This window comes from Coniosporium apollinis (genome assembly GCF_000281105.1).
Source record: "Coniosporium apollinis CBS 100218 chromosome Unknown supercont1.3, whole genome shotgun sequence".
NCBI lineage: Eukaryota > Fungi > Ascomycota > Dothideomycetes > Coniosporium > Coniosporium apollinis.
This window is the reverse complement of record NW_006913265.1, coordinates 787,966-809,620: the sequence shown is the minus strand read 5'-3', so window position 1 is coordinate 809,620 and position 21,655 is coordinate 787,966. Positions and strand designations below refer to the sequence as shown.

Below are 21,655 nucleotides of genomic sequence, written 5' to 3'. Positions count from 1 at the left end.
GACGGCGCACGTAACGGCACCCTCCGAAGAACTTACTCCACTATGCTCCTCCCATCCGCCTCAAGGACGGAGAGGTCGACTTTAGCTGACGGCTGTCCCAGGACCAAGAACACCTCGGTGTAAACGTAGAGTTGTTGCTCCATGAGTTGACCTTCGCGAAGGAAACCAAGAGCCAAAGAGATTCTTAGATACGCACGTCTATTTCTTCAGCTCTCGCTTGGAAACTGCGTTCAAGTTATGACGCCTGAAAAGGATGGCCCGTCACTCCCGTTGGAGGCTCGACGAACTTTTCCCTACTCTGGCTTCTTAGCTTTCTCTCTATGCAGTTGTATCACAGTCCGGCCCTCCAGGCACGCGGTTCCCATGCAGCAGCGGCGCTCCTCAGCTCACCACAGGAAGCTACCGACACCGTGAAAGGCTTCCAGACTGAGGGAAGCCTTCAAACGTTGAGCACCGCTACATCGGCCTAATCCGAACCGTGGAGATCGTGATATTCTGCCGAGGTTCGGCTCAGAGCTTGTATATTGATGGTCTCGTCCTTCGGAAGATATGATCCCTTCTTGTCCAAATTTAGAGCTCTTTGAACGTATTTGTATAGATCAAATCATGTTGGTGGGCAGCGAGGCATATCTTTCGAAAGAAATAGGTCAGTAAACCGAGGAACTTGTCTTGTTTCCAACTTGGACGTTGAGGCGTGTACTCGATGCATTCACTGGCGACGAAGTTACGAAGGAGAGTGTATTTTCGGAGGAAGCGGCCGCTTGATGGCGCGCGACCAAAGGTTTTCTTAGTACAATCTTTAGGTGCTTGGGGATGGGGACTGGTTCTTTAGATATATCTTCAGTTAACATAAGGTCCAGACACAAATTATATGAACTGATGATTAGCGTTTGTTAATGATATTGGAGGGTGGTCAAGCGGCCACCGCTTCATCAGTAAAGACCTCCTCCTTCGTAGGTTTGAGCTGTCCTGAGGCAGAAGCGCCCGTTTGAGCCACCATCCCAAAGTTCTGGAAACCCACGCCAAGCGGCGGGAAGCCAAAAGGATCGATAGGCTCCCGGGTCCGCGCTAAACCTAGCTGCGACAGATATCCCTGTTCACAGCCCATCTTGAAGCAGCCCTCCGTTTCATGTTTTTCACTCTCCCCTTTCCATCCCGGCTCAGAGTCCGTTGTGCTGAAGAGCACCAGATGACACGAGAACCCATTAGTGACGTGTAGACCGTATCGAATTTCCAAGAGCAGAGTCCGGATATCCTACTCCACCGCTCAACATGTGGCATGGAAATGAAAGGTTCCGTGCAGTTGTGTGCGCAATGCACTAACTCTAGGTGTCGTGCAGCGCATCTCGACCATGTGGCCACGGCGGTCATGGACGCGGGCCTGCATGAGCCCAGTGGGGAAGGGCTGGAGCTCGTCCTTTGGTCATGAGGCTCATCTGCGGCAGTGAACAAAGAACGCACAACCATCCTGATGGAGATTTGAAATCCGAGCGCCATCCGCTGAAAGAGCCTTAGCTGACATCTCAAATATTCTAAACTTTTGGCTGTTTGCAAATGAATCGTTACTCGCGAGCCCTTTCGACACGCGAGGTCATACATGCAAACGATCTTCGCTCCGCCGACAGTCGGACATACACTCGGAGGCCGCGTAGTCTTGCTGGCATACATTCTCTAGACAGAATCTAGTCTACGCCCGCAAGCTGCCTTTGAGGTACGGTGTCGGGTAAGATGCCGACGCCATCGAGAGACAGGGGACATTGCCAACGCATGGGGAGGTAAACGCTTTTGCACTCGTTTGAGACAGGTGGAAACGAAATTTTGCGGAACTGTGAAGCAGAACACCATTGGATAGTTGGAAGTTGTAGCACTGTGGTGATACCTGTCGGCGGCAGTCGACGCTGGATATGCCTGCCGTCAAACCTTATCTGTGGGGCTCAACCGCGCTTCTTATGCACCTGTGGACGATCAGAGCTCTCGAACGGCAGAGATCACCACACAGGGCTTAGTGAGGTGCTCTGATGTGACACGCGAAAGCGCGCGAGAAGGAGATGCGGGGTGCTCTGGCCAGCGAAGCTCTTGGCGCCTCGACTGGCTCGAGGCCCCCGCCTTCTCGACCGGCTCCTCGCGTCTCCTGTGATGATGCACGCGATCCCGAGATGAAGGATTCGGGCGCACCGGGTTACAGGGACACGGTGTTTTGGCTACGGGCGGCTGTGGCGTTTGTTCCTTGTCACGGTAACCCGTTCCCGACATGTGCGCACCGAAGTTTGCGCAATCCATGCAGATTTTCAGGGGTACAGCTGTCATGCGGCGCAGGAACCCAGACAATCTGATACGCCGCGACGGAACAGAGTCAGCCACGGGGGAGATCAAAGGGCAGGAAACATCCACACCTCCATTGAGGGGTTAGCTGGCAGTAGACAGATGAGCATTGCTAAGCGCAAGGGAAGAGAGAGAGACTCCTGCGAACGGGCAGCTAGGGATGAAGCGGCGTCTCCATAACGACATGTGGCATGAATCGTACCAAAACAACGACTGCGATTCGAAAATGTACATTCTATGGAGCCGGCGTGCATGTATCACTTCGAAGTCCGTGAAGGTGACGATCAATTGGGCCTTTAAATTGCTCGGACGTTTCCGTTTGTCTGCGGCAGCACGGGTGCTTGTTGTTCATCTCGTCTTGTCTTTGACTCGCCCGCCTCCACAGCTTCACCACCACAAACTTGAAACACGAGACCTCGTCCTCGCTTAATTAGCGTCTTTCCGGTCTTCTTAAGCCTCCTCTCCCTCAACCACATCCTTCTCGGTCATCCACCAACGTCTGTCTTTTGTTCTTCATCCACCTTCATTTGCAATTCTGCCTTCTCTTGTGCGAGCATAGCCTCCACGAGACCACTTTCTTTTCCACACACTCCACAATCCTTTGTCCCGCGCGTGCGCCTCAGTCGCACCCTTCCAGCTTCTATCCCTCAGTGAGGTTGATCAACCGTTGCCGCGTAAGTAGCCACTCCCGCTTCGTGACCTGATCCTCGGGCCTAGAACAACGTGCTCTTCTTTAAATATCGCTTTGTTCTTCCTCAGATTGCCGGCGTCTGGATGGCACGGAGCTAACTTCCAGTCAGTCTTCCATAGCTCTGTCAGCGATCTGAGATCCGGACACCAAAAGTCGAACTCACTCACAACCGCACTCAAACAAATCAACATGCGTTCCTCCATCTTCGTCACTGCGGCTCTCGCCGTTGGCGCCATCGCCACTCCAGTGCTCAAGCGCGACCTCGTCACTGAGTACGCCTACGTTACCGTCACTCAATACGTAACGGCTGGCGGGGAGGCTCCGGCTCCTACTTCGACTGCTGCTCCGGCGCTCACCGTGACGCGTAACCGTGGCTACTGGACTCGCCGTTCCAGGAAGTCCACAACTACTTCCGTCGCTGCTCCCGCTCCCACTTCGGAGCAGCCCACCTTCGTCACTGTTCCTACCACTACCGAAGCTCCTGCTACCTCTGAGGTCCCAGCTACTTCTGAAGCTCCCGTTACTTCCGAAACTCCGGCTACCTCTGCTGCTCCGGCCCCCACCGAGGCTCCGGCTCCTTCTGAAGCTCCAGTGACTTCCGAGGCAGCTGCCCCTGCTCCCACCTCTGGTCGTCCGACTGGCTACGCCGATCTTGTCTTACGCCATCACAACGTTCACCGTGCCAACCACTCCGCTCCTGCTCTTGTCTGGGACGAGAACCTCGCCGCGATCGCACGCGAAATCGGAAGTTCTTGCAAGTACGAGCACAACACGTAAGTAGCCTTCTCTGCTCACAACTTCGGTGCCGTTGTTGACATCCTTACAGCAAAGCCGGCGGCGGGGGGTATGGCCAGAACATCGCTGCTGGCGTTCGGGAGAACAACGTCACCGCTGTCATTACTGAGTTGTTCTACAATGGCGAAGTCAACTTCTATGAAGGCCAGTACGGCAAGGCGGACCCAGACATGGGCAACTTCCATGGTTGGGGCCACTTCTCGCAGATCGTTTGGAAGGAGACTACTGCGGTTGGCTGCCACACCTTCGACTGCTCCGCCCGCGAAGGCAAGTTGGCCAATGTTGGTGCTAACGTCGCTCCTTTCTTTACTGTTTGCAATTACAAGAAGCCAGGTTTGTCCTCCGTTCCCGGCTTATATCTTCCTTGCGCTGACCAGGCAATGCAGGCAACTGGGGCGGACAGTACGGCAAGAACGTCGGTGCATCCCTCAACCACCCAACTGTTCGGTGGAACTACTAGTGTATCATCCTAGACGGGATGGCGGATCCAGATTTTTCGAGATCCGCTGCCACTTCTGACGTCTCTGCTACACCTGGAATATCCTCGCTCGGAAGTCGAGGGTGGTATTTGGCTGCATGCTGGGTCGTTCCTTTCACGGAACTGTTTTGATCTTTTCTTCCTCATCGGCCCATTTGCGTAGATGCCGGGTGTCTAGTCTCGATTCCTCGCAACAGATCGATAGTCGGTCTGTTGAGGCTTGCCTCGAGGATATCTAGATCTGGTGCATCAGGTCAGCCTGGGTCCGACTTTCGTTCACTGTCAATACTTGTGGCCATAGGGGAGCCTCCAGGCTGGATAGTTGCTTCACCTTCTTCCCACATGCATCAATGAAACTCAACGATACCTCCTCTGTTCCTCACCTTCGTGACGTGTTGGAGTATTGCTGGCTTGGACACTTTGGTGTATGCACGTGATAAAAAGAGCCCTTCATCATTGTGAGACCAAACGTCGCGCACAACCTGAAGTCTCGTGCCGCGTTATTGATACTAACAACTGGAGAAGCTACGAAGGGCACTTTCATTCTTGAAGTATCGGAAAGACCATTGGCGGGCTGGTGAGAAATGGAGGTTGGGCTATTATACCAGAGGCACGTGCATTGCGGTACAGAACGCCTTTCCAAAGCTCCGCCATGAACCAAACTTAGCATAGACTGCATGACGCTACACCCCTTTCGCCTATCCGATCATATCCTGCCAAAACGAACGTGTGGATAGTGCTGTTTCCGGATCCACCAAGTTCTAATCCTTCAGATCCTTCTCTAGATACGCGCCGCTTCCATGGCATGATCGCGATAAGCGCCGAAGGCCCAACCGGGAGAGTGTGGTAAGCACGTTCTTACCTCAATGAGCTCACGTCGATGTTTTGACGATACTTCCTCGTAGTCAAATCTCATGCGCCTTTCACGGCTTAGACATTAAGGTTGGGACGGGGAGCATCAAGAGTTGGTGTCATAGCTCGAGGATTTCTGGCCTCAGACTGCGACTGCTTCCTTACGAGCGCTATGCGGTCCGAATTGCCTGGTACGCGCTTGGGGTTCTCTTATCCAATCGCTTCTTACGTCTACTGCCGCCATAACCTATTTAAAGCCTGCATATAATCCGCTACAGGGGCTACAGCGTGCCGCCAAAACAGCATGGGGGCCAGATGCGCCATGCTGTGCCGCAGGCAGCCCTCCATATATTCTTGCCTCACAATGTCAGACCCTTGAGGCTATTCCCGCTGCGTTTACGTTCAGTTGTTTTCTCAGCTCTTAATCCTATCATGTCTACTGCTCCTGGTACTCCTCGTTCGCGTGCGGTGGGCTGGCTCCCGCAGCGAGTCCTTCCAACAGTCAATTACTCTCCCGTATCGCCCGTATCTGATTCTCCTCCTTCTCTTAATTCCGAGCGGGCCTCAAACTCAGAAAAACTCTCCAAACAGATCAACATTCCCAGATGGCCGCAGAAACCGCAAAAATTGCACAGAGGCGGTATCATTTCAGCCCTTAGCTGTTTGGGAGACATCGTGGTCATTCTGATATCCATTGTATTCTTTGTGTACGGTGGTATAGTGCTGAAGTACGACGGCGTCGCAACGGCGTCGATATCGTATAAGGCCAAGCTTATAGATGCAGCTCGATATGTACGTGCCTCTCATTTTCCGATTACCACCTCCATACAATTCTTGTACAACGTGTTGCTTCCAAATGCAACACCCTTCGATCATGTCATACCTTGTCCGACCTAAGACGACAGGCGAGATGCTGAATCTTTCGTCCATAAGAAATTTCATGCCGCAGCTTCATGACTACATTTCAGAATAGAATCGGCAGTACTAATGCCAACCTCTTCTTAGGACGCATGCTGACTCGAGCCATAGGGTCCCACAGTGTTTCCGATCCTGTTTGCTGCGGTGGTCAGCCAGGCTTTACATTCCATCGCGCTATGGCGGCTTGAGCGCGGTGAACGCCTAGGAGTACTCGATCAGCTGTTCGGCAGCACGGCCATATTTGCCACCGTAACAACACAGCTCAAGCTTCGCACCGTCGGCCCCGTAGCTATCAGCCTTATTCTACTGTGGTCACTCTCGCCGGTTGGTGGCCAGGCTTCTCTCCGCGTCCTCGGCTTCGCTCGGGAATTTACGCACACACCTGTGACGATGAGATATCTGGATATGAACGGCTCATTGATTCGCGGAGATGATGTGGCTGTGACAGGCGTAGGCGATAGTACGTCCTTCTCGCAGCTTCAAAAGTCCCTCTTCATAGCGGCACTGCTGAGTCCTCCATCCACCAAATCTTCCAGCATGGATACCTGGGGCAACGTGAAGATTCCTATGATGGAAAGCTTGAACACCAGCTCCACCAGCGATGGCTGGCACGCGGTCGATGCAAATAGTTCTGTCTATTCTTCCTTGATTGGTATCCCTGTCTCGGCCGTAGCGGATCGAGCGAATACCACTTTCAGCCTGGAGACTTCGTACTGGGCCCTTGACTGTCCGCGTTTAGAGGAGTACGGCAACGACACGAGAGATACGGATAACTATGATTGGATCGAAGCACAAGACTACTCATGGGCACTAAAGACAGAACGCATCGCCGACAACTCTTCGCGATACCTGGCGCTCACATCAAACACGAACGATCCACCACCTCGAAACTGGGTGTACTTCAGTTATGACGATACCGACAACGCCCGTATGAGCTATGCCGAGTGCACGATGCGCACCCGCCATGTTGAGGTTCAAGTCCATTGCAAAGGCAGGAGCTGCGAAGTGGTGCGAATGCGCGACTCGACGTTGCCACATCTGCCGTCCGGTTGGACTTTCCTCGATGATTCTCATCAGAACACATATATATTCACTCTAAACCTTCAACAAGCCGTTATGGCGAACATGTTTACACCATCTGCAGTTCAGCGATATTTCACCAACCCTGGATCTCCGTTCAACACCACGGCCAAGATGCCGCGGCTATACACTGTCGGGCCGAAGTCTTTTGCTATAAGCTTTGCCCAGTTGCTGAACACTTTCTGGTTAGCGGGCATCGGAGCTTTCGTCGTTCCCGGTGGCATACCACATTCAGACAGCAATCTTGGGAACGGCACCAATGTGTTGCAAGCCACCAACGCTGTCATGTCCGAAAGCGAAGAGATCTTAGTCTGCGACAAGAGATGGCTCGCAACGTTGCTCGTATCCACTTCAGCAATGTTCATCGCTGGAGTTGTCGGACTGGCGCTGGGGTTCGTGCGTCGTGGACCTGATCTTGCGATGGACATTGCGACAATGACACGAGATAATCCGTACATGAACCTGCCGCAGGGCGGCTCGGCGCTTGACTGCGCCGAACGCTCGAGATTGTTGAGGAATATTAGAGTGCGCTTTGGCGACGTGACGCCGCATGGAGAAGTGGGATATGCTGCGATAGGATCTTTGGTAGATGAAAAAGAGGTGGACATACTCAAGGAGGAGAGACTTTACGCTTAGACAGCCGTCGGGTGGAACCTGTCGCCGACATCCTCTCAACGTATACCATCAGAACTCAGACTGCCTTTGTGTAGGCTGCTACCTACACTGCCGCTGCGGTAAAGCAAGAAAGCATGCTGCTTAAGCAGAAGCACCAAAGACAGACAAAAGCCACAGAGAAGCAGACACGAAACAACCCATTACTCCGCCTAGCAGTCGAACTCACACCCATCCACCTCCCCTCCTGGCAGCCCACCAGCCTCTGAAAACTCTACTCATCATCCTTACCGTCCTTGCCATCCTTCATATTCTCGACCGTGTTCGCACAAGCCAGCGCATTAAGGCACCACTGCCAAGGTGACCTCTTGCCCAACCACTTCACCACACGGCCTCCCTCCTCCGCCTCCGTCTCCATCTCCGGCCTCTTCATCCCCGGGCCCTCCACTTCTCCCGGCCCTTCCACTTCGACGACGGGCGCCTCCACCTCGCGCTCCACAACATCACTCTCCCTCACAACACCATGTCCCCCAACAAGCAGCATACACTTCTCATCCAACCCGTCTCCACACACGACCTTGACAGGATCCCCGCCAGCGTCCTTGCCTGCGCCCTCATCCTCCTTCTCAGCCTCGCGACGCTGCGGCTTCTCACGATGGTCAAAGCCCTTGATCACGTCCGGCGGAGCGTTAAAGTCCTTGTTGTTGAAATCGCCGCCGTTGACGAGCGCGTAGCAGCCGGCGAAGCCGACGAAGTTCCAGCGCGGATCGCTGCAGGGGGCGACGACCGGCATGTTCATCGGGTGCGTGTCTTTGCCTCTGGTGTCGGAGCTGGGCAGCGTGTAGGGGGCCAGTGTTGTTGGTGTGGCGGGGATGGGAGCTGCGGTGGTGGCGATGGTGAGGGTGAGGAGGAGGGCGGAGACGAGAAGTGTCTTGGCCATTTTTGGTTGGGTGGTGGTGGTGGTGTGTGGTCTTGTGGTATTGATGAAGATTTTCTGTGGTGATGATGGAGGGATGGATGATGTATTGAGAAGCTGGTGGTAAGAAGAGTGGGAGGGGGAATCGTGGATCCTTATATAGGCGTGGGCATGGCGAAGTTGATCAACTTTGTGGGTTCGCTCAGACAGTGGGTTTCGCTTACACGTCGAGTATGTGGTTCTAGCGAAGAGTCGCGACTGAACCGGAGTTGTGGCCATACTGCAGTTCCGCGGCTCCGTGCTTTGGATACCTGAAATCTCCCGGATATGCAATTCTCATACTGGTAACTCTGCGACAGTGTCTATTCTACTCCGTCGCACGTATTTGCCGATGGTGTTTTTTGACGATGTATTCGCACCTCCCGCTTGCGCGCAGCTCCATGTGGAATCGCCATGAGGGTCTGGACTGTGATGCAGATTAAGGTTGTGGCCCACGTGGCCGTTGGGGCCGTACCATGGTCCACAACGGACAACTGCCAGGCACGGGCGCAGGGCGTGGATCACACTACCACTCGCACAACAGAACAGGAAGAGAATTGAAATTTTGTAGGCGTGATGGGAAATTCTAAATGCCGGTACTGACCCACATCGAACCCTTGTGGACACCGTGCTGCATACAGACTCCAGATGGCACACTGAGCAAAATCCAAAAAAACCCCAAATCAACTTCACAACTTGGCCTTGATGGCTGTCGAAGCCTTCTCCCACAAGGACGGCCCCTCCAGATTAGCCGGCCCATCATAGATCTCCTGTTCCACTCTGCGCGTATTGATCTGTCGCCCCATTGTCAGCCTCCCGCTCTGAAACCCACACCAGTCGCACCGACTCTGGAAAACACTCACATGCTGCAACCCCAACTCCTCCACCCTCTCAACCCCCAACAACCTCATCGCCGTCTCCGTCTCGGCCTTCAGAATCTCCAACACCCTCTCCACGCCCTGCTGCCCCCCGGCCCCCAACCCAAACAGCGCCGCCCTCCCGACTCCGACCGCCTTCGCACCAAGACAAAGCGCCTTAACCACATCCGTGCCCCGCTTGATCCCGCCGTCCACCCACACCTCGACGCGCTCGAAGACGTCGGGGCAGTACTTCCGGATCTCCAGCAGCGTGTGCACGGCGGGCGGGGCTGTGTCCATGGCGCGCCCGCCGTGGTTGCTCAGCACGATGGCCTTGACCTGCGGATGGCGGGAGGCTATGTAGGCGTCCTCGTGCGTTTGTATGCCCTTCAGCACGATGGGGAGAGTGGTGTGTTTCTCTAACCACGGCAGCGTGGTCGCCCATGTCAGGTCCGGCGCCGTGCCCGCGAAGAGCGCCTTTCCGACGCCGCCGGTTGGGGCTGGGATCTCTTTTGCCGAGGCCGCCTCGGGGTCAGGCGATGTGGTCGAGGCTGAGCCCTCCTGCACAGACGACCGTATAGGCAGGTTAGCGCCGATGTTCTTGCTGCGCTCGTCGTGTTCCCTTTTCCCGGGCACCGGCGCATCGAGCGTGAGGACGAGGAACTTGTAAGCCGGCAGTTTCGCTATCCGCGCGAGCATGGCTTCGCTCTTCGCCCGCTCCGTCTGCACGTACAGCTGCCACCCAAACACCTGCCCCTCCGCCGCGCCCGCCACGATCTGCTCGGGCGTCTGCGACGCGTTGTTGCTCACGACCTGCACGGCGCCGAAGCGCGCACACGCGGCTGCGATGCCGGCTTCGCCGTCCGGGTGCGCGAGCCGCGCCATTGCGGCCGGCGCGACGTAGATGGGGATGTTGACGCTGTGGCCGAGGAGGGTGGTGGCGGTGGAGCAGTGCGTGCAGTCGCGGAAGATGCGCGGGCGGAGGAGGATCTGGCGGTATGCGGTGTTGTTGTGAGATTTGGTGGCGAGGTCGTCGCTCGCGGAGAAGTAGTAGGCCCATGCCTTTCTGCTGAGCTGTTTCGTGGCTGCTTCTTCTATGTCGTCGAGGTTGAGGAGGTCTTCGAGGGGCGGGGGACCGGTGTCTGTGGGATCGTCGTCTGCGGGCGCTGTTTCGGTCTTTGGTAGGGTGTCTGGATCGATGGTGCCGAGTTTCGCGGAGGACGGGAGGGATTCTTCGAGCGTGCCTGGTGGGTGGATCGGGTCGTACTCTTCTGTCGCGTCGGTGCCCGCGAGCTGGAGTATTATCTTCGAGCCGCCTGGGTGCGAGGGGAGGAAGGAGGTCACGTCCCAGACGGAGCCGTAGAGTATCACCCAGCAGGACTCGGCGGTGTTGTGTTTGGCCACTGGGGGGTTGTCTTAGCACTTCTACTACCAGCATGGTGGATGGATACTGCATAGGTGTACCCTCTTCATAATCGAACACCTTCGACATGTTGTTTGCGTTGTTGTCAGCCTTTTGCTTCCACTGGTGTATTAGGTATATGATAGTGCTTGGATATTAGGGCGGTAGGTAACAGCAATGGTCACGGCGATTGTGAAGCTCTTCGCGCGAAGGAAGTAGACGTGAAGCAGTACAGGAAGCCATTGTCGGGTTACGAAGCCGCGATATGCGGATTGAGTGCCGCACTTCTCGGCGACGGCAATGAGGTTGTCGGCGATAATGTCCCGAACCCCAGGACCCTGAGTTTGAATGAGGAAATTCGCTCCGGGCTGCCACTTCCACCAATCATACACGGCAGGGGCGACATCCGGGGAAGATGTGTAAAAAGAGTAATTCGCAGTCTTCGTATTTCTGGAGGAGGTTACGCTTGGCTATGCTGCTGAAGAAGAACTGAGATGGAGGATGAATAAACTGGATATAATACAGCGTAAAGAGTGTTACAAGAAGCGCATAGAATAGAGCTTGGTTCTGTATATTTCTTCGTACAAATAGAAGGCTCAAAAGAACGTCGCTGGGGAGCCTCACTGTTGGCTTCTCACCATGCACGCTTGTAATCGGAACAGATTGTACCTGGCTACTTAAGGGTAAGGTACGGGTGCGGATGCGAATAGATTGGTATATGCTGGCTGATTTATTCACTGCTTCGCCAATGATTTGCAGTCACCAAGGCAGCGCTGGGGGACCAACGAACATCTATCAAGGGCACTCGAGGAAAGAGGGGTGCTTGACGCAGGTCGCAAAGCTAACGTATTAGGACTTCGTATCAATCATCAAGTTCGGCGTCAACGTACGCGCATACATTAGCATTAACAATGAAGCCCACCCAGCGACAGACCCCTTAAAGAAAAATGCAGATCAACCATGACCTCAGCGCCGCCTCCCATGCATGCTTCAAGCATATTACTGCCGTGTCTCGCCGTGGCGACATCAAGCACTAGGACTCCACCCTTACGGCAACATAATCCCATCCCCATCCAGATTCGCCTCCGCAATATTCGTCCACACATCGAAACTATCCTCCAAGTGGCGGTCCCCCCTATCCAGGCGCGGCACCGCCGCCCTCCTACTAACCTCGACTCCCCTCCTGCTCCTCCCTCCATACGGCTTCGGCACAGGCACGGGCGCGGGCGCACCACCTCCGATGCCTCCGGCAACACATTTACTCTCCCCCGTGCCAAACGCCGAGTCCGCCGCCGCCCTCCACGTCGCCTCGACCGCCAGCGTCATCTCAGCCGTATAAAAGATGCGACAGTCCGCGGCCTCCCACACGAACTGCTGCGGTACCTCCCTCTCCCCCTCATCGCCCTCGCGGATCGCGTCGCGGAAATTGACGTTCGGCCCGATGGCCGCGCGCTCGAAGGGGATGTAGTTCTTATACAGCCCCATCTCCGTTTGGTTGTACGCCGCCTTCTCCTCCTCCGTCGACTCCGCGTACGTCGCTTCGACCAGGTACTGCACGTAAGACCAGGGGAAGACGTTCGCGCCCTTGACGCCGCCGATGGCCTGCATGGGCCCCGGTTGGCTGCGGCCGCCCATGACGATGGTCCTGACGCCCGCCTGCTGGCGCATCATCTCCGCGAAGAGGGTGCAGGTGGACGCGCAGTAGCCGTCTGTGAGGATGACGATGTTTTCGGCGGCGAAGGGCTGCTCGGTGACGTTGGTGCGGTCGGCGTAGCCCGTGACGTTGATGCCGCCGCTGTTGAGCGGAGTGAGCACGTCGCTGAGGTTCCAGCGGATTAGCGATGAGAAGGAGTCGCCGCTGGCATCTTTGTGTTGGTCGTATTTGTCGGGCCAGGACTCGAAGTTCTCGCGGTTAAGGTCGACGTCGCTGCGGTAGTTGAAGACGGACGAGATGTACTCCAGTGCGGACCTGTTGGCCACATTGAGATCGCGCGGATATTGGCCGGCGAGTTCCGAGTACTTCTGGCCGATGAAGTTGGGCGCGTCGTGGGCCCGGAATCGGCTCGCAGAGAAAGGCTCGATGGATGGGAAAAGCTGCTTGAAGAGGTCATGGCCGAGGAGGATGGTGCCACCGCCGTTAGCTTGTACGTCGATGATCAACTTAGTTTTCCCTGCAGCCTTGGCCAGGGCCAGGAACTCGGTCGTGATGAGCTGAAAGTCTTCCTGCACCCCAGATACGCCGACGAAGGAGGGGACGGTAAGAACAGCGACGTCTTCGTAACCCGCATCGTCGATGTAGTAGCCGCCGATGTAATTTAGGGTTTGCTTGATGACAGGGGCCGGGTAGCCCGGCGGAGGGGTCACTGTGCTTGTTGGGCCGACTGCCACTGTCGAAGTGACACCAGGCACGCTGACGATGGGGTCCGGTGTCGGGGCCGGCGTCGGGGTCGCCGTAACGGTCTCCGTAATGACCTCATTGCCGCTTCCATGCGGTGACTGTGGGTCTGCAGGGAAGGTCAGTCTCATGCCCTGGCAAGTGTAATATATTGTCAAATAGCTCGCGAAATATGGGTAAAGGTCGTGCTGCAAAGTGACAATCCAGCACTCAGAACCACAAGGCCCTAAACTGTACGCAAGCAGCTCAACGGGAAAGCAGAAGAAAACGCATCGACAGAATTTTGAAAGGCGCCGGCATTCATGACTAAGCTGCGCGGATCATAACATGAATACTATGCGGAGTCAACTTACCTGGCCTGATAAAATCCGAGCCCGTCTCAGAGTAGATGATATACTGCTCGACGAGGGTCCTAGCATCCTGGACCTGCCTCAACGACACCAGAACACGCGCGATGTTCTGGTACGTGTTCGTCGTGCCGTTCGCGAAAGTAATCTCCGTGGTCGGTCCCGGATACACCCATCGTGCTCGCCCACCACCCACGAACAAGCCTTGGCCGCTACCGGACGGTCCCAAAGAGATCGAGGGCAGGTTGAAGAAGACGTTGTTGTAAAGGGCATCTCGGTCTTGCAGTGAACCCCACTGGCTCCAGTTCTGCAGAAACGCGTTGACATCTTGTCCGTCGATTGAGGTGACGGCCGAAGGCTCGTATGTCTTATTCGGGAAAGACGCTTGCAGGACGTCGATATAAGCAAACACGGCGGGCAGTTTCTTGCCATCCTCGGACACAGAGACAAGCGGCACGGTTCGCCCAAAGTTGAAGATGCCGCCGACAAGGTCCGGGATGAAGTTCAAGTGGCCGTCGTGCGCGACGTGGAGAGCTCTGTATAGCTCCCATAAAAACTCGTACTCGTTGGCGTACTCTTCCGATTCTAGCTTCCCTTCGATCTTATCCAGGTTGGCTATTACGTCGACCGGACCCTGCACTTTCTCCACGTACTCAGCAGGAGGGTTCTTTAACCACGTGAGTGTGCTTTGCCATTGGATGTATGGCCGAATAGACCCGAGCAGGCGCAGTCCAGCCGTTGCATTCAACGGCACGCTCGTAAGACAGTTGTACGCAAGTTCTGCGGGTATGGTAGGTGCGGCTGCGCGCGGGGCGGCTGCTACTGCGGCGCTGGCGAGTGCACATGGTGTTGATGCATTCTGCCTGGGGTAGAGGGCGTGGACTTCGTGAGGGCGTAGGGGAGATGCTGCTGCCAGGCCTGTGCAGGCGGCGAGCCAGACGGAGGTAGACCTCATGTTGATGGCGGCGCAAAGAGGGACGCCTGACGACCGCCAGTCAGTAATCGTATATCACGCAGGAGCCTCGGAGGAGTGTATGAAGCTCTCCGCAACATAGCCTCCGCGATTGACGTAGAGCAGATACAAGGGTAGCACTCGCTTGAGTTGCCATAGCAGATCTCGGAGGAGGAGCCAGAAACGGGTTAGGAAGAATTGAAACGACTATAGCAGTGCGCAAGGACACTCATATCGACATGTGACCACTGACCTAGAAGGCTTAAAGATGACCAGAGGAGACGGACTTGACCTCTGCAAACAGGCGCTCTGTTGATACGATGGAAGTAGTAAGGAATGCCGCACACTCGACCGACCCACCATGGGGGACTTCATGCTATTAAGAAGTACCTAGTCGGCAGACTATTGCACCCTCAATGGCCCGCACGGAGCAATCGATGGATCGACGCGGTCACAAGCAGCCGGCCGGTGTGCAGATGGCCCTATTTCCAGCGTTCAAGGTCTGCATGGAGCAGCAACAGCGAAGCAGCACACAGCCCACCAGAAGATTTTCGACGCGCTAGGCCACTCTGCTGCACACAATCCGGCCAACGCGGGCAGCACAGCCGTCAGATGCCTGCTCCAACGACTCTTAACGCAGGGTCCGCGAATTGCTGCTTGCTGCCACCAGGGGGCTGCAACGAGTGACCGACGCAAACCCCCGCATCGACCGCCGTTAAACGTCTGGGGTGCGCCAATCAAGCCGCGGAGCCTCGCCCCACCGTGAAACGCGCCAGTGTGCCTGAAACGCCACTCCCGTCCATCAGACCAGGAGAACCATGTTGGCGCGAGTAATCTGGCCCAACGGCCGCTAGAACCCTGCCTCATCCTCTGCATCCTTCGCGTCGGCCTGCAGGATTTTGCTAATTCGATATTTCTCGTGTTGGTAAATAGGGTCGTCTCAGCCCGGCAGCCATCGCGAGGCTCAGCAAAGATGGCCCCCAAAGAGTAATCCTTCGAAAAGAATAGAAACTTTGAAGGCTGATCATCCAACACTCCATCCTCTCGCAAACCAACGGGCGGAAACAATCGCTCGCTAACTTACACACCTTGCTCGTTGAAGATGGCGGTGAACCAGGCTGATGCCGACAAGCCGAAGGCGCCATCCGAGATCTCTCCAGCCGCGCCGTGGGGAACACCAGCGTCCGAGTTTTTCTTTGTGCGAGGAGCCTCCAGGAACCAACGCTGTTACGCAGCATGAGCATCGGGAGATTGCGGCATCGTACATGCAGCCGTTGACCGTTGACAGCAAACCACTCACCCACACTGGAAGGAAACAGGTTTTGTGTGTTGGATTGAGCCTGGATGAGCACGGCAACAGTATCAAACACCTGCCTATCTTGGACCTGCTATTATGGGAAGGGCAGACAGCGATCAACCAACCTTGCTTCTACAAAATCCTGGTGATCAGCAAACTTAATTGTATTGCGCCTCACTGATCTAAGAAATTGACCATGACGGATCAAACCGTCAAGCAAAGATCAAGCAAAGCTAAGCCTTCGAGCGTCTAGGCAAAAGGGGACCTGCAGCATATCTAACTCCACAAACGGCCTAAAGGAGCATTCATGGCGAAAGCCTTCCGACGGACAACACCCGACGGGATGCTACGTACAATTGCCATTGCCGTAAGCGGATCTAGATCTAGATCCGCACGGGTTCTAACCTGATCAATGGCTTCAATTGTATCACTCGCGTACCTACAGACAATCTTCCCGCACCAGTTATGTCGATATCATAGCTGGGCCGTCTATATCAACGGGAGCAAAGCACGTAGATGCATATCAAGGGATACAACTTGAAGGGGCCTGCGTACCCATACGAGACGTTGAAGTGATACTTTCGCGCGACACACGGCGGATGCGGTAATTAATAAAGTGCTAGCTGCTCCCGTCTCTTGCTGCACATCTGTCGTCCATCCGTGCAGTGTTGCGCGAAACGAAGCTCAATACTCTCATATCCGTCTGCGCGCAAGCACCCGCGACGGCTGCTGAAGTGATACGGTAGCGTTGGACGGACGATTGTCTCTGCAGAGAACGACAATCGCGAGATAGGATGCAGACGTACAAACAACGGCAAGGCCTGTTGCGAGCACTTCTCCTAGCGGATCCAGCGCACTCACACATTCGATGAGTTCAGGATCATCCTGGCCATCGGCTGCTCAACGCAAACTCGACACCCGTGCCCTCGTAATTGCGATACCGCGCATCCTAGAGCTCGCCCACACCATAGCTGTACGGGTACGTGGCATTCCCCATGCCTTCATGCTGTCTCGACCTCTCCTGCATCGCCGCACGATACTGCCACTCCATTAGCTTCTCCCAACCACACCCCCCAATCGCATCATCGCTCACCTTGAACCCAAAATTCAAACACAACGCGACCACAAGCCCCAAACACACCACCACCGGGCCCAGCGCATTGTCAAAGTCCCTCCCACTGCGCCGCTCAATCATCCTACTCCTCCAAATATACACCCCCCACCCCCAACAGCCCGCAAACGCCGCAATGGCCGTATACACGACCGCGAGACTCCTCGCAACCCCGTTCGTCTCCCCGGCGGCATTATACAGCCCCAGGCTCAAGCTCGCCAGCAGCACGCTTACGTGCTGCCACTTGATAAACGTCCGCTGGTTCGCGAGCCAGACCTTGGCCTCGACTTTGACTGGGCCTTGGTCTTTGATCCAGAGGCCCGGGTCCTTGACGCCCGCGGGGAGATTGGCGCGGCGCTCGCGGTGCGCGCGCGCGTATTTCGAGGTCGAGAACGAGGGGAACAGGCTGCGGAAGCCTCCGGTGCTCATGGTCGTGTTCGCGGCGTCGCGATCAGCCTGCTGGCCGTCGTCATCCGAGTCCTCCTCGTCGACGACGGCCTCCTTGCCCGAGGCGTCGCCGACGTAGGCCTGGCTCGCTCGGCGCGTCATCTCGGCCGTCGCGCGGCGCTGGAGGCGGGCGTCCATGCGGGACGGGCGGTCCGGCGAGCCGACGGGAGAACTGACGCCGTGCTTGAAGGCTGAGGCGGACTCCTTGGAGCCGGCGCCGAAGAGGCTCCCCACGGCCACCTCGTCCTCGGCCACCTTTGCTTTGCGCTCCTGCTCCTCTTCGAAGGCTTCGTGCGGGTCGCGGCGGATGTCTGTTTCGAGCTGCGACAGCCAGAAGGGGAAGCTGTTGACGTGGTCCTCGAAGAGGAGGGCGACGCCGTGGACGAACTTGCTGAAGCGCGGCGCTTCTTTCACGAGGTGAGAGGAGGTGAGGTCGGAAACCCATTCGTAGCTCTTGCGCCCTTTGATCTTGATTTCCAGTAAAGCGAAGGGGAAGCGGTTGATCTCGCCTTTGCGGATAGAGGTGAAGGGGTACTCTAGTTGCGCGTCGTCGATGTCTCTGCGGTGCCAGTCTTCGGGATCGCGGCAGGGGCGGTCTTTGTCGATGGCGTCTTCGCGGATCAACGCGAGGTCGGTGTCGAGGCTGATGCGGACGCGGTCGTCGCCGGGGATCTGGAACGCGGTGCGGGTATAGTTTGCGCGCACGACGGGCTGGAGGTCGTTGTCTTTGATGAAGGACTGGATCGAATCGACGGATTTGTGTAGCTGGTCGGCTCTGGCGCCGTGGTCGCCGGATCGGTCTTGTAACTTTTGAATGCTCTTTTCCATCTTGTAGTCGCCGCGGATGAAGGGCTGGATGTACTTCTCTTTGATGGCGAAGCGTTGCTCCTCGCTCGCGTCGCCCTCCTTCATCGTCTTCTTCTCGAAGAAGATCTCTGTCTTGTCGGCCAGCTGCCCGTACCATCTGAGCCGCAGAGACGAGGCGTCAGGTCTGTGGTTGACCTTGTCGTCGTAGAGCGAGAACCGAGGATTGTCGAAGTAGATGGACGTGATGGTAGGGTCTTTCTGTGTGCCCTCGGCGATCCTGGAGGTCTGCGGGTTGTATACCAACACAGGCAGACGGCGCAAGATGACCGTCTTGACCTCGAGCAAATTCTCCGGATGCACCCAGAACTTGTGCGACGTGAAGCCCTCGCCGCCAGTCTGGCTGTCGGAGAACGACAGCCCCCTTGGCTGAGGCTTGTCGCGCTCGAGGTCCTGCCGCACAAACGAGTACATCCCGGACAGCCTGTATAGCAGTGGCGAGTAGTCCTCCTTGTTGAACGGCAGCGCCGCCAGCCGCACCTGCAGCAGAGGCCTGACCCGGTAGTCGTGTCCCCTCTTCCGGTCGTGCTTCTTGGCTGCTTTTAGAAAGCCGGTATAGTTGATGCGGGCGTATCTCTCCAGCTCGTTGACCTCGCGCGTGATGCTATCCAGCTCCTGCAGCACCTCCTTCAGCGTAGCTTCCTGGTCCTCATCACGCCCCTCCTGCTTCTCATCCTCCTCGTTACTCTTCTCTTCCGCCCCATTGCCGCCATTGCTGTCCCCATTACTATCCCCATTGCTATCCCCATTGCTATCCCCAACCTTCCCCTGCCCTAAAGAATTAAGCTTCGCCTCGCACGCCGCCGTCCGGTCCCGCAGCTTCTGGTACGTCTCGGAGTGGAACGCGTGAACCTTCTCCAGCTGCACATTCACGAGCTCCTCGACAAACGCGCCCTCATCTTCCTCAGTCCATTTGTCATCGTCGTCGTTGGTGGATCCCGCGGTGGACTCGTCTTCGCGTAGAATCTTTTTCAGCTTGTCGTACTCGATGTATTTATCCGCCCAGGGCGTGTAGATGGACTTGCGCAGGGTTTTGCCGAAGCGCATTGTTGGCGGGAAGCTGGTTGATTGTAGTCGGTCTTCTATATATGCCGTACAGTGGTGTCTATTTTGTATCTGCAGGAATCTAGAATGGTTTAGAGAGTTCTATGTCTCAATTGAGACGCTCTTAAGCTCGATGGCTATGAACCCGCACCTGCCGCAGAGAGTAGAGCTTCCTCGCACGTGGGATATTCTGCCGCGTCTGACCGCCGAGTTGCTGCTCGTCATCGGCGCAAGTCAACAATCTCCCGAAACTTCCAATTCAACAGAAGCCGGGCGCAACATGTCTGCGAGTTTGGGAACAGCTCCCTCGGAGCTAGTACAATATCTGAAGACTGTCCTCCTTGATCTCCATTCGAATCCTTACCCTTATGTACCGAATCCGCCAACAATCAGCAAACGAGCCTCCGTCGCCCTTATCATCCGCATCCAACCTCACTACTCCCACTGGCCCTCGAAAGATGTCGACGCCCCTGAAGCCTCCTCTAGCGCTCCGGCGTCCATTGAAGAGCAGGTGAACACGTTCTTCGACCAGGACTGGGTGAGATATGGAGATGCAGAGGTCCTCTTCATCAAGCGCGCCGAGCGCAAGGGCGACCGATGGACCAGCCACGTCGCGCTCCCCGGCGGGCGTCGCGATCCCGAAGACGCAGACGACCAGGCGACAGCCGTGCGTGAGACCCTCGAAGAAGTCGGCATCGACCTCTCGGCGCACGCGCTCCAGCTCGGCAACCTGCCTCAGCGCGTCGTCACCACCTCATGGGGGAAGGTCCCGTAGGTAGAACTCACACCCCCGTCTATATTTACCTGTGAGGCGTATCTGACGAGCTGCCATGTGCGCCGCAGTCTCATGGTCCTCTGCCCTTACGTCTACCTCCTGACCTCCCCCTCCCCTCCCGCGCTGAAGCTCCAGCCGACGGAGGTGGGATCCTGCCACTGGGTCTCGCTGCGCGCGCTGCTCTCGCCCGCCCTCCGCACCGTAGAGCTCCAGGACGTCTCGAACCGGCTCGCAAAGGCCGAGATGGGGATCCGGCGCTGGTTCCTGCGGGTCATGTTGGGGAAGATGGTGTTTGCGGCCGTGCGGCTCGTGCCGTCGCAGAGCGTGTACTGTAGCAGCATTCCTGGCTTTATACCGGAGGGGGCTCATGACGACGTCTCGAGCAGCACGGCTTTTGTCAAGCGGAGAGTTGCGAACTGGTGGGCGGGCAGCGGCAGCAGCGCCGGTTCAATGTTGGGGGTGAGGCGGAGTATGAGTAGAAGCGTCCCCACGGCGAAGCCGCTGCTGCTGTGGGGCCTCACGCTAGGCATCGTGGCGGATTTTCTGGACTTGCTTCCGCCGTTCGACGCGTCAAGACTGTGGACGTATCCGACGTTCACGCCATGGGACGTCAGGTTTGTGGTCTGGGCCTTGTCCTACAATCTCCGCAAGGAGAAGCAGAAGTTGGTTGCGCGGGGCGCGCATAAGGCGCCGGCGGCGGTGGAGGAGGGGCTGGATCCCGTAGCCGTTAGGAAGCCGGAGCCGGAGGAGAGGGTTGGAGGGGACGAAAGCGAGAAGCCGGGAGAGGCGGGGATTAGTGGGTTGGGGGTTGGGAGGTATTATGGGAGAATCGGACGGGAGCAGCGAGGCTCTAGATCGAGCGCTGTGGGGGTCATGTTGGAGGGGTATTATGACGTTGTTAGGAGAGCTGTCAAGGTGGCGCTGGTGGGCAGGGTGTCGGCAATGGCATTGCTGGTTTTCATTCTCTGGACAAGGCTCAGAAGATGGAGGATATCCAGTTCGAGGTGATTTTGCTAAAAGCACGAGCGCCGGCGTTGGCCTTGGTCTTCGAACAATGCAGCATCGAGAGCACTCTTGTAGCTGGTAGATGTCTCTCTGTCGACCTACTAGCCCGAGCTGAGCAGTAAGGTACACGCATCAGTCGAGGCCAGGTGCACGTCGATTGTTGTAGTCCAAGGCCTGAATGGGTGTTCGACAAGCCCTGATCACTCTGGTGAAGTTTGTATAATTGTGTATTGAGTGCAGAGCTCGTATCGAATTCTCTAAACGGGGCGAGCGTCTTCTGCTTCGTGAATGCGAAATGCACTGGCCGCTTCTATTTCTTCAAAGTCCTTGACTATACACTAAGCGTACAGCCCTGCCGAGAATATCAATGAAACCCCCATTAGGCCTCAGCATACTCACCCCTTCAAACGCCCAGGCGTAAATTTCCCGAAGACTGCCTGTCAGCCTCACATGCAT

General features: G+C 56.3%; 7 protein-coding genes across 7 annotated transcripts; 3 read left to right on the top strand and 4 right to left on the bottom strand.

The window, feature by feature from the left end:
* Nucleotides 1–3,202: 3,202 nt before the first annotated feature.
* On the top strand, nt 3,203–4,268 carry W97_00980 (uncharacterized protein; the record flags this gene model as incomplete). The annotated part of the gene is made up of 3 exons (XM_007778891.1): nt 3,203–3,786; nt 3,840–4,141; nt 4,195–4,268. The coding sequence occupies 3 exons, from the start codon at nt 3,203–3,205 to the stop codon at nt 4,266–4,268; spliced, it is 960 nt and encodes a 319-aa protein (XP_007777081.1).
* A 2,325-nt stretch (nt 4,269–6,593) lies between these two features.
* Nucleotides 6,594–7,772, top strand: W97_00979 (uncharacterized protein; the record flags this gene model as incomplete). The annotated part of the gene is made up of 1 exon (XM_007778890.1): nt 6,594–7,772. The coding sequence occupies one exon, from the start codon at nt 6,594–6,596 to the stop codon at nt 7,770–7,772; it is 1,179 nt and encodes a 392-aa protein (XP_007777080.1).
* Nucleotides 7,773–8,022: 250 nt separating this feature from the next.
* On the bottom strand, nt 8,023–8,688 carry W97_00978 (uncharacterized protein; the record flags this gene model as incomplete). Its single annotated transcript, XM_007778889.1, has 1 exon — nt 8,023–8,688. One exon carries the CDS (start codon nt 8,686–8,688, stop codon nt 8,023–8,025), a length of 666 nt encoding a protein of 221 aa, XP_007777079.1.
* A 704-nt stretch (nt 8,689–9,392) lies between these two features.
* W97_00977 (uncharacterized protein) lies at nt 9,393–11,052 on the bottom strand (the record flags this gene model as incomplete). Its single annotated transcript, XM_007778888.1, has 3 exons — nt 9,393–9,497; nt 9,567–10,963; nt 11,025–11,052. The coding sequence occupies 3 exons, from the start codon at nt 11,050–11,052 to the stop codon at nt 9,393–9,395; spliced, it is 1,530 nt and encodes a 509-aa protein (XP_007777078.1).
* A 957-nt stretch (nt 11,053–12,009) lies between these two features.
* On the bottom strand, nt 12,010–14,659 carry W97_00976 (uncharacterized protein; the record flags this gene model as incomplete). Its single annotated transcript, XM_007778887.1, has 2 exons — nt 12,010–13,466; nt 13,711–14,659. 2 exons carry the CDS (start codon nt 14,657–14,659, stop codon nt 12,010–12,012), a joined length of 2,406 nt encoding a protein of 801 aa, XP_007777077.1.
* Nucleotides 14,660–16,902: 2,243 nt separating this feature from the next.
* W97_00975 (uncharacterized protein) lies at nt 16,903–19,422 on the bottom strand (the record flags this gene model as incomplete). Its single annotated transcript, XM_007778886.1, has 2 exons — nt 16,903–16,992; nt 17,047–19,422. 2 exons carry the CDS (start codon nt 19,420–19,422, stop codon nt 16,903–16,905), a joined length of 2,466 nt encoding a protein of 821 aa, XP_007777076.1.
* Nucleotides 19,423–19,699: 277 nt separating this feature from the next.
* On the top strand, nt 19,700–21,202 carry W97_00974 (uncharacterized protein; the record flags this gene model as incomplete). The annotated part of the gene is made up of 2 exons (XM_007778885.1): nt 19,700–20,190; nt 20,263–21,202. The coding sequence occupies 2 exons, from the start codon at nt 19,700–19,702 to the stop codon at nt 21,200–21,202; spliced, it is 1,431 nt and encodes a 476-aa protein (XP_007777075.1).
* Between the last annotated feature and the right edge of the window lie 453 nt (nt 21,203–21,655).